The sequence below is a fragment of the Penaeus vannamei genome, chromosome 20, assembly GCF_042767895.1.
Source record: "Penaeus vannamei isolate JL-2024 chromosome 20, ASM4276789v1, whole genome shotgun sequence".
Lineage (NCBI taxonomy): Eukaryota > Metazoa > Arthropoda > Malacostraca > Decapoda > Penaeidae > Penaeus > Penaeus vannamei.
Genome location: NC_091568.1, coordinates 26,956,499 through 26,968,998, shown reverse-complemented (window position 1 = coordinate 26,968,998; position 12,500 = coordinate 26,956,499). Strand labels below are relative to the sequence as shown.

General features: G+C 38.8%; 1 protein-coding gene and 1 non-coding gene across 2 annotated transcripts; both read left to right on the top strand.

Moving 5' to 3' along the window:
* The first annotated feature begins 2,358 nt into the window (after positions 1–2,358).
* On the top strand, positions 2,359–2,432 carry TRNAI-AAU (transfer RNA isoleucine (anticodon AAU)). Its single transcript has one exon. It is a non-coding gene; the product is annotated as a tRNA-Ile (tRNA).
* Positions 2,433–4,713: 2,281 nt separating this feature from the next.
* Positions 4,714–9,184, top strand: LOC138865186 (uncharacterized). Its single transcript, XM_070134577.1, has 3 exons — positions 4,714–5,713; positions 5,945–9,084; positions 9,176–9,184. The coding sequence occupies exons 1-3, from the start codon at positions 4,714–4,716 to the stop codon at positions 9,182–9,184; spliced, it is 4,149 nt and encodes a 1,382-aa protein (XP_069990678.1).
* The last annotated feature ends 3,316 nt before the right edge of the window (positions 9,185–12,500 follow it).

Here is a 12,500-nt window from a genome sequence, read left to right as displayed (position 1 = left end):
TCCCTCAGCCTGTCCAAATGAAACACCCTAGGGTGACCATTTGACCGATGGGGAGTTTTGAAGTGGACCCGGAGGGTAGCCACAACCTATCTATGGTCAGTACCACAGAACTCAGCACTCCTGTACACCCTGCAGTTCTGAAGGATCCTCCAACTGACCTTACCTACCCTAATTGCTCTAACCCGCTACTGCTTCAACACGTGATCTTCCTATAATAATGAATTTTCAAAGAGTGAGATATCATTCAGCATGGAGAAAACTCAACCGAGCTTCCATTACCACCCTACCCCGAGCTCCATGTTTCATGGTACGAGGGATTGAATGAAGATTACCCTCTCCCACCTTCTCTTGTCAATGTCCCCGAGGTCTGTCACATTATAACATCATACCGGGCGACTGTGAAACTGAGAGTTGACCAGCATCTCTTTACGAAGGAAAGGGGCCATCAGGACAAAGTTGTGTGGAGATGCGGACAGAACCTGTGGTGCCAGGGTTCACACCGTTAATGGGGAAATAGTGAAATGGCAAAACCCCATCCACAGACATCCTGCTGTCCCTGGGAAGGCTGAGGTGGAGGGGATACTAGCAGCAATGAAGGAACGTGCTGCCGCAACAGTAGAGCCCATCGCACATATTGTCAACACATTTGACGCTAGAGTTGAAGTCGGCCGGGCGCATCTATTACAACGGCAGACGCCATCAAGAGGACACTGAGGCGAGTGCGGCAAAAGGCAGGTGTGTCTGATCTTCAGCCATTTTGGACAACGTTAAGCGGAGAGGCCTTCATTCCTTATGAAGATGATGGGGTGATGATCTTCGCAGCAGACTCTGATTTGAAATTTCTTGCCGTCTCGTCATTGGTTTGGTGATGGAACGTTTAAAGTGGCCCCTGTCGGATACAAGCAGCAGTACACACTCCATGCATACTTTGGTGGTATAACATATCCTTGCGTCTATGCATTTTTGTCAGGAAAGAATGAAGAGATATATAATAAAATGTACGAGGTGTTAAAGCTAATACCGCCTGGTTTATCATGCAATCCAGTAACAATAATGACAGATTTTGAGAAGGCAGCAATGAACGCCTTCCAGAGGAATTTTCTGAGTGCAGAGGTTGCAGCTGGCAGGAAGCATCCCTCGGGTCAGAAGTACCAGCTCGTAAATAAGAGGATCAAATCCCTTATTACAAAATTAGAAACATACCTTTGTAGATTTGCAATATCTGGATCAAATAGCCAAAGTAATGGTGATCCCCACTGAACAATAAAGGTATGCTCATCACAAAATATTTCATTACCTAGAGAGAGAGAAAAAAAAAATGGTTATGTCTCATACTAGTTATTATGTATTCTATATACTAAATCATTTTCGCTGCAATTTCAACACTTCTTCCTAATCTTATCTGTCGACAATGAACAGCGATGTACTGACATAAATGGCAATGTGCCTTCCCCGCGACATTTTATCCACTTGCGAAACGGACGCTGTGTCACAGCGCAATGTGGCAACATTAGGACCGCGACATAGTTTCCCCGTGACATAGTATCCTAGAACCGTATAAGTATGTTTCCTTCATGTACACCTTAGCAATTCTTCGTTGCGATTAGCTCTTATCCTTCCACCTGAGTCCGATCACGTTGTCAACGGACTGGTCTTCAGCGCATTCCGTGGTCTCCAAGGAGTATATAGGAGATGAAAGCTCAGAAGAGGAAATCCTCCGAAACGAAGCAGGATAAACTTTGTTCGTATTTCTCAGCGTTTTCCTCTCCTGAACGAGACCCATCTTATTTAGGAAGGCAACTCAGATGCTACGGTTTTCTATTCAGTTCTAAGAAGATTTGAACACATGCCAGATCCTGAGCAAGAAATAATTAGGCTTCGGTTAATATGCGTTAGAAACCTAATTTATTTTGCTCTGTCTAAGCATTTCCAGTCCTGAGATCCTACTGCGATTCAATCTAGCAGTAATCTGTGTTGATGGTAAGCTATAAATATTAATAACCGTCTGTTGGTTCAGTTGGTTAGAGCGCCGATTGCGGTTGCCGGCCTAATTTCTTACCTTACCTCATCGGACTCCATTCTATCAGGCCCAAGTGTCACACACACACACGCACACACACACACACACACACACACACACACACACACACACACACACACACACATATATATATATATATATATATATATATATATATATATATATATATATATATATATATGTATGTATATATATTTATATGCCAGTGTCAAGGTCAGTCACTTGTACACAGACAAGACGGAGACTCAAGGTCGTTGGCAACGCTGCATTTCTAGCCTTTACTATTGATTGCTTAACAGTCTTTACTTGGAAGTACGGGCCTGTTAGCTCAGTTGGTTAGAGCGCCGTGCTAATAACGCGGATGTCGAGGGTTCGATCCCCTTACGGGCCATGTAGAGTATTTTATTCAGTGACTCTGGTGTCCGTTCATCGCACGCCAATCCATCAGTCTCCAGTGCCAGATATATGCCAGGGCCAAGGTCAAACACTGGTACACAGATAAGACGGAGTCTGAAGGTCGTTGGCAACGCTGCATTTCTAGTCTCTACTATTGTTAGGTTAATAGTCTTTACTTGCAGTCTTTCTTCTGCCCACTAAACTAAACTGGAGCACACACACTTACGCACACACATATATTATTAGAGTTAGAGAGAGGGAGAGAGAGACTTACACACACAAATATATACTCTATCTATCAATCTATCTTTATGTACACATACATGCATCTATAAATATCTAGATGTATATATGTATACGCATAAATGAATATATATACGTATACATGTAAATATGTATATATATGTACTATACTTATATAAATATAAGGACGTATATATATTCAGCAGTCTGTCACTCCGCCACGGAGCCGAGGTACCGTCAACCTACTGCGACAGGCGTTTCTTGGTGGGGAGGGAAATAAGCCAACAAAAGAGCATCCGGACTACTCTCCACTGCAACGTAGATTTCCTGAGCATACATACATACACACATGTAAATATATGTATAAGGTAGAAAAACTCACAATGCACAAACTAGATTTATTGAAGTGAGACTAGTTTGTGCATTGTGGCTTTATCTACCATAGTATCAACACAGTAGAGTGTTTTCCCTCCATATATATGTGTGTATGTGTTTATCTCTTAATATAAATATATACATGTGTGTACATATATATGTATATATTTATATAAGTATACACACACACACACACACACACACACACACACACACACACACACACACACACACACACACAATATATATATATATATATATATATATATATATATATATATATATATATATATATATATATGCACACACACACGGACTTAAATACAAATGCATAGATGTATCAAAATTGTACGAAATAGATTTATTCCTTTTACCCATTTCATTAGGTAGTAAGTTCTGTCTTCCTGCCCTACCTGATGTATGCATATATTTATATAAGTATATATATATATATATATATATATATATATATATATATATATATATATATATATATATATATATATCTATATATATATATATATATATATATATATATATATATATATATATATATATATAATATTTGTATGTATATATATATATATACATACACACACATACATATATATACATACATACATATATATATATATATATATATATATATATATATATATATATATATATATATATATATATATATATATATATATGCACAAACACGCACACACACACGGACTTAAATACAAATGCATAGATGTATCAAAATTGTACGAATTAGATTTATTCCTTTTACCCATTTCATTAGGTACCAAGTTCTGTCTTCCTGCCCTACCTGATGTCAGTATCTCAAAATAGTTCAGGAAGCATCCTAAGAAACAGGATAAAACGGCGTCTGTCTGTGTTCTCGACGTCGTCTCCTGAACATATACTTTGTGTACTAATCCACTGTAAAAAAAAAAAAAAAAAAAAAATCTACAGCCACGTCCTTATATAATTCATCTAAAAAATGTTGCGTATAAACGAATTATTTCAAATCAAAATTTCATTATTCAGTAGTTATGATATGATTCGTATGTGGCAAAAGTTTAGTCCTCTGTCCCAGTAGTCTGTTCGTTGTCAGCCGATTCCTCTTTTTCTGACATGTCGGGGCCAAGGTCAAAGGAAGGCACAGTGACCAGGCCATTGGGACCGCTGTGCATGCAAGGCACTTGTATGGTAATGATTATGCGTTCTTCTTTCCTGTCCTGTTCAACACGTTAGGGTGAGTCTGACATCAAACCTCGGTCTTTTATTTATTTATTTATTTATTATTATTATTATTATTATTATTATTATTATTACAATATTCTTCTTCCACTAGATTATTTAAGAGAGTTTTTCTGCAAGAATCTTCCACGTGCAGTCCGTTAACCACGTGATCGGACTCGGGTGGGAGGACAAAGGCTAATCGCTAAGAAGAGTTCCCAAGGTGTACATGAAGGAAAACATGTTCACACACACACACACTCAGATGTATATACTACTATACAAATGCATAAACACATACATATAACTGATATCTGTATATGTATGTATATATGTATATTTATATATGTACTGTTACGGCTGGTATGTCACTATCTATCTAGCTAGCTAGCTTATTTTCGCCTGTCTATTCTTCTCGGTGATTCATTATGTTCAGTGTTGAAAGTTTTATTGAAAATCCGTCAGCCGAAGTGCTGGTAGGTTTAACTAAAGCCCAGTGGAGTGAGTTAGCCGCTCATTATTGCATCCCTTTTCGGTCATCCTTACGGAAGGATGAAATTCGTACATTAGTGACCGAGTATTTATTAGAACACAAGGTGTTAAGTGAGGAGGATTTAGAGCCCTTGTGTCCTCGGGATGTCACGATGGCCCGCCAGTATGACCTGGAGAGCCGTAAGATAGATTTGGAAATGTTTAAGGCAGAGAATGAGCGGATGCGTCTCATGCAGAGACCTGATCGGGAACACCATCCTCATTTTCGTATAGAGGATGCAATTAAATTTGTTCCTAAATTCAATGAGACAGAGCCTGAGTACTTTTTCATTCATTTTGAGCGAGTTGCTGCCTTGCATGGTTGGCCCGAAGATAAGTGGGTATTGCTTGTTCACAGTGCATTTGTTGGCAGAGCTCAAGAGGTTTTCTCAGCTCTGGATTTGGTACAGTCACAATGTTATTATATAGTAAAACAAGCTGTTTTAAATGTTTATAAAAGGGTACCAGAGGCTTACAGACAAGATTTCCGTTATTATCGTAAAGATAGCAAACAAACCTTTGTTGAATTTATTCGCCAAAAGCAACTTTTGTGTAAGAAATGGGTCGAGAGTGAACTTGATGCACTCGAGTACGATAAATTACTCGAGCTCTTTGTACTAGAGGAAGTTAAGAAAAGTATGCCTGTAAAAGTTCGCTCTCACATTGACGAACGTGGTCTGCGCACATTAGCCGAGGTCGGCAAAGCCGCCGATCATTTCGCTCTCACTAATCCCAACTACTCTTGCAGATCTAATGAGCCTTCATTCCAGTCTATCCAGCATAATGGTAAGAGGATGGAGTATAGTTCCAGGAGGACTGGACTGCCAGATACCCACAGGACTGTTCATACAAAGTCAGAAACAGGTGGTGATGAGAGTAAGAAGGTTGCTTCTCGCGGTGAGAATTTTTCTTTTTGCCGTTATTGCAAGAAATATGGTCATGCCATAAATGACTGTTTTAGATTGACAAATAAGCGTTCTGATAATAACAAACGTATCTTTCATGTCAGTGCTAATAAGACGACAAAGGTTACATCGAAATATCCTTGTGATAAACGTGGCCTTTTCCCTTTTTCCATTACTGAATCTAAAGTTGTGACACCTTCATTTAGACCATTTTGTTCCACAGGATTTCTTAGTGTCGATGAGTCGTGTAAGTCGTCTTCCCCAGTTACTATTCTACGGGACTCGGCTGCAGATATATCATTGGTACTCAAGGAGATGGTTCCTAACCCTGACTGCTATACTGGAGAGATGATTATTATTAATGGACTGGTAGGGTCCAAGAGTATACCCATATGTAAAGTCTACCTTGAATCTAAATTGATAACTGGGTACGTAAATTTAGGTGTTGTTGATAATATACCAAGTAATGGCATTTCGCTCCTTATGGGCAATGATCTAGTTGGTGATAAGGTATGGCCTTGCCCTGTAGTTTCACCTTGCCCGACAGAGGAGAACAACACCGTAGATTTAGAGAGGGAGTATCCCGATCTCTTTCCTGCATGTGCTGTCACCCGCAGTGCAAGTCGTAGGTCCTCCCCTCCTACCAAGGCGCTTACCGCCGGTACTGCATTACCCAAAGAGAGCCTTAATGATATATTCACCGAGGATTTCACCTTGGCAGATTTCTTTAAATCATCTGACAAAGATTCAAACATTTCTGCTTCTGATAATTCTAATATAGTAAATTTTAAAGACATGCCAGTTACTAGAGAAAAGCTCATTGAAGAACAATATAAAGATCCTGAGTTGCAAACATTTTATGATAGGCTTACTGATACAAGTAACATAGACAATTTCAGTACCTGCTATTATCTCCAGTCAGGTGTTCTTATGCGTAAATATAAGCCCTATAATATATCTGCAGACGATACCAGTAAGATAGTACATCAGATTGTCATTCCAAAGCCCCTTCGAACTGATGTATTGAATATTGCACACGACATTAGTGGTCATTTGGGAGTCAACAAATCTTACCATAAGATTTTAGCTCATTTTTATTGGCCGAAAATGAAACGTGATGTTGGTTACTATTGCCAGTCATGCCATATCTGCCAAGTAAAAGGCAAACCCGGAGATGGTATCAAACCATATCCCTTGCAACCTATCCCTGTGTTAACAGAGCCTTTCAGCAAAATAGTTATTGACTGTGTAGGTCCTCTTCCAAAGACTAAACGGGGTAACAAGTTTCTGTTAACCATAATTGATGTGGCCACCCGATATCCTGAAGCTATTCCTCTTAGACGCATCACTACTAAGAATGTTGTGAAGGCATTGATAAATTTTTTTACACAAGTTGGTCTGCCTACTGTAATACAATCAGATCAAGGGTCAAATTTTACGTCCAGACTGTATGAACAGGTTATGAAGTCCTTGGGTATACAGCAGTGCAGGTCCACCGTATATCATCCTCAGAGTCAAGGGGTAGTTGAAAGGTTTCACTATACTTTAAAGACTATGATTAAAGCCTTTTGTTTAGAGACTGGTTCTGAGTGGGATGAAGGAATAGATTTGCTGTTATTTTCAGTAAGGGACAGTGTTCAAGAGAGCCTTGGTTATTCTCCATTTCAATTAATTTACGGCCATGAAGTGCGTGGACCACTGAAGGTCTTAAAGGAGTGCTGGTTAATTGAAGAGGAGGACATTCCAGTAGCTGCTTATGTGAATAAATTTAAGCATAGATTACGAACAGCTATCTCAATAGCTCATAATCATTTGGGTAAAGCTCAATCTAAAATGAAAGAACATTTTGATAAAGCAAATAATACTGAAGTTAGAACCTTCAATGAGGGTGATTTAGTTCTGGCTTTGCTGCCTCTTCCTAACCAGCCTCTTCAGTCTCGCTATACGGGTCCATTTCGTATTCTAAAACGAACGAGTGATACAAATTATGTGATTGAAACACCTAAGAGGCGTAAGAAAAACCGTCATGTACATGTAAACCTCCTGAAAAAGTACCATGAACGGGGTGATATAAAGGATGAGGTACGAAATGTTTCAATAGTTGTACCTTCAAACATCAGTAATGACACTTGTGATAATGTAAAGATTGTGGAGCCTAACCTTATAAATTCGACAATTTTAGCTAAACCTGATGATAAACTTAAACACCTTTCTGCTGCCCAAGCAGCAAACATTCGTTCTCTTCTGCAGGAGTATGAGGAACTATTCAGTGATGTACCTCGTCTCTGCCCACTGCTGGAACATGATGTGGAGACTAAGGAAGCTCAGCCAGTACGTCAAGCTCCCTATCGCCTCAATGCAGAGAAGAGGGCTTTCCTGCAGACGGAGGTTCAGCGCCTGAAGGAGCAGGGGTTCATTAGTCCCAGCCTGAGTCCCTGGGCATCACCTATAGTCCTCGTTCCCAAGAGTGGCGGCACTTACCGTCTGTGTGTAGATTATAGGAAGGTGAATGCGGTAACAGTGGCGGACTCGTTCCCCCTCCCGAGGATGGACGACATTATTGATGACCTGGGGAAGGCACGCCACCTGTCGAAGTTGGATCTCCTCCAGGGATATTACCAAGTTCCGTTGACAGAGAGGGCGAGGCCGATTTCTGCGTTTGTCACGCCTGTCGGTCTCTACGAGTTCAAGGTTCTTCCCTTCGGTATGAGGAACGCCCCGGCGACCTTTCAGCGTCTCATGAACTACCTGACTGCGGACTTAGAAGGCGTTCGTTGTTACCTAGACGATCTTGTAATCTGGAGCGAGTCTTGGCAGGAACATCTGGTACGTTTACGTGCACTCTTCTCCGCCTTGTCAGCCGCAAACCTCACGGTAAATTTGCAGAAGAGTGAATTCGGACATGCTCATGTCACCTTCTTGGGTCACGTGATCGGTCAGGGTCAGGTCGCACCTGTAGCAGCGAAGGTGGAAGCGGTCCTCCAGTATCCCACGCCCGTCGACAGGAGAGGCCTGATGCGCTTCATGGGAATGGCTGGATATTATAGACGTTTCTGCAAGAACTTTTCCCAGATATCCGCACCTTTAACAGACTTGCTGAGTACTAAACGGACATTCAGGTGGTCAGAGGACTGTCAACAAGCCTTTGACAACTTGAAGCACCTCTTGTGTACCGCTCCCGTCTTGCGAGCTCCTGATATCGGCAAACCATTTGTAATTCATGTTGACGCCAGTGATAGTGGTGTGGGAGCGGTCCTCTTGCAGAACAAAAGTGAAGTGCTCCACCCGGTGTGTTATTTTTCTTATAAGTACAAGTCTTATCAAAAGTCTTACGCCACCGTCGAAAAGGAGGCCTTGGGAATAGTATTGGCAATCGAAAAGTTTAGAGTTTATTTAACAAACTCTGTTCATCCAGTCAAAATTTTCACTGATCATAACCCGTTAACCTTTATAGAAAATGTAAAGTTTAAAAACATGCGAGTGTTGAGGTGGGCTTTAACATTACAGCCATTCAATATAAAGATATTGCATATTAGAGGCACACACAATATCATAGCGGACGCAATTTCAAGATCGTAAGTAGTGCGGTCCACACACGTTGGCCGCTGACTGTACACTGCGAAGGACAGGAAAGAGGCGTACGCTACCTTCACCCGTATAGCCGAACGAGTTGTTGTGTAATTCTATATAGCAATTAGCTAGTTTGAACTTTTTCCCGTACGGTAAAAAGTTCTTTTTCTTGCGGGGAGGAGTATTACATAACAGTAAAATAAACTAATAATTGTTAAAATGCTAAATTGTCGGCTACGGTAACGAGGCAGTTCCTGCAGCAGCGTTCGCAGCCACCCCTCCCCCCCACCGTCTTGAGGCCTACCCGTATGTCTTGGGAGGGTTGCCTCGGTCACTCCTCCACCGCCATAGGCCTGGGCAAGACCTCTGCCATTTTGCTGTTTTTGTGCCGTTTTTTTATGGGTTTGTAATTTATTTCTTTGATAGATTAGGGCGATATATTACATTTAAGTAATATATCGCATAGGCAGGATTTTGTTTATTTTATCTATTTTGTGTGTATGTTTCGTCTGTTTTGTTTGTTCATTTTTGTCTGTTTACGTTGGTGACGGAATAAATAAATAAATCGTAATTAATGAGTTGATGTATTTTTCCAAATCATTTTACAATGAATAAATAATAATCATTACTGGTATACAATTCTTGATTAACAGTGAAAGATAATGAACATAATAAATAACGTATAATGAAGGATGAATAATAAGTGACAATAAGTGACTTTAATGAATTAGTTTGTATATAAATAAGAAAGGAATATAACATAATACAGTTAAGAAAAGAATACATCATTGATAATGAACTTTGAAGAAAATAACATTAATGGGAGATGATAAATAAATGAAGAATGAAGTGAATGATTATAATAACTTACTTGACGGCATTAATGAGCCTTATATGGAATGAAAAATGAATTAATACAAATGAATTAACTAGAAGAATATTTACAATCACTAGTACTTTAGCACGAGCTGTTGTTACGTGGTATTCAGCCGTTCATACCAGGCCATATCCTTAAGATTTGACTTCTCGTCTATGATTTTGGCTTCCGCATTGAGAGAATTCGAGTTCAGCGGAGCTGCTCTTCCCCTTAATTCTCTTAGTGACATACCAGCCGTAACAGTACATATATATGTGTATGTGTGACATACTGTATACTATATATGAATTTATATACTCACAGATTGATAGATATGTGTATATATATGTATAATGCATGTATATATATATATATATATATATATATATATATATATATATATATGAAGAGGAAAAGTCACAATGCAAATCAAAATACAGTGTAACGTTTCAAACCCTTCATGAGTTCTTTTTCAGACAAATGATAAAAGACTTTTGGTTAATCATACGTCTGGAGACGAACGCTTGAGGAGAGTTCATTTCCTTCATTTCTTATCGTGGTTGTTTTCATTTTTGTTTTTGTGTACAAATTACTGCATTTGTGCTTGTGTTCATATATATATTTCTATGTATACATATATGTATGCATATATATATTAATACACCCATATATATTATTCATATATGTAAATATGTTTACATATATGTATGTGTGTGTGTGTGTGTGTGTGTGTGTGTGTGTGTGTGTGTGTGTATTAGATTTTTTATTTTCGAAAAGGTACCTTACATATCATGGTTATGAGGTTTAAAAACATTTAGGATAAACTGCCTAAGCATTTTCTAAGAAGTAGTTTTTCATAGGCTTATATGCATTTGAAATGATAAACACAATGTATTTATTTTGCTCTGTCCTGATATGATCCTTCTGAAATACAATCTAACACTAGGTTATATTGATGATAAATTGCTACTTTTAATATATTTCATTACAATTTGTTGACTGACAATTCATTATGAGAAAGATTTTCAAATAGGTTAAGGGCCTGTTAGCTCGGTTAGAGCGCCGTGCTAATAACGCGGATGTCGAGGGTTCGATCCCCTTACGGGCCAAGTAAGAGTACTTTTAATACAATGACTCTGGTGTCCATTTATCGCATGTGAATCCATCAGGCTTCAATGCCAGATATATGTCAGATCCAAGGTTATACATACATACATATATATATTCATATATATATATATATATATATATATATATATATATATATATATATATATATATATATCATGTATATGCATATATATACACATATGTGTATGTATTTATCTCTCTCCTTCTCTTTCCCTCTCTCTCTCTCTCCTTCAGTTTCTGTGTGTATGAATATATATCTCGTATTCATAAGTGCTTACTCAATATTCGATTTCCAATCGTAGTAGCTATCAGCTGATGGTGAACAGATGTAACCATATGATATCAATCAATATCTGAAAATCAATATCATTATAGTTCCACTCAAGTATAGTTTCTGTTTATTGTATCATCACTGGTAGTGATGGCATGGACTCCAGATGAACTGGATGAACTGATCGAGTCTGAGGACGAGCCATGGAGTAAGGTCTCCTATTCAGATTAGGAAGATAACACGGAGTATTACGCATGAGGTGTCTGGCTCGAATCCCCCGCTACTAAAAATGAGTCACTGCTTATTTCTGATAAAGTGGGCCTTACTGATGAATTTGAAGCCAGTTTCAAGTTGTTACACCATGAGCTGATCTAGCATAAATTTTTGATGCCCCTTTTTTGCTCTGGCAGGGGTACCCCACCACGAAAAATGTCTCATTGGTCATTACTAATACACTTTATCGTGCTTATTACGCTTTGATTTGTTTCTCTTTGTTACTCGCTAAGCTAGCTCAAAATTTTCATATATTCTCCTGCCCCTGTGTAGCACACCCACCAGTTAATAACGCATGTAAAACCACCAGGCTCCAGTACCAGATATATGCCAGTGCCAAAAACAAATACTGGTACACAGACAAGACGGAGACGCTGCATTTCTAGCCTCTACTATTCTTAGCTTAACAGTCTTTACTTGCAGCCTTCCTTCCGCTCACTAGAGTAAATAACTGGAGCTCACACACACACGCATCTGTTTGTGTTTGTAAGTACATATGTACATATACACACATGCATGTACATGTTTATATATATATATATATATATATATATATATATATATATATATATATATATATATATATATATGTATATATATATATATATGTGTGTGTGTGTGTGTGTGTGTGTGTGTGTGTGTGTGTGCGTGTGTATGTATGTATATATACATACATAT

Excerpts from the sequence above, each read along its gene's own strand:
- LOC138865186 (XM_070134577.1), top strand. The coding sequence starts at position 4,714 with ATGTTCAGTGTTGAAAGTTTTATTGAAAATCCGTCAGCCGAAGTGCTG. Across the intron at positions 5,714-5,944 it reads TAAGAAGGTTGCTTCTCGCG|GATTTCTTAGTGTCGATGAG; the intron begins GTGAGAATTTTT and ends TTTGTTCCACAG.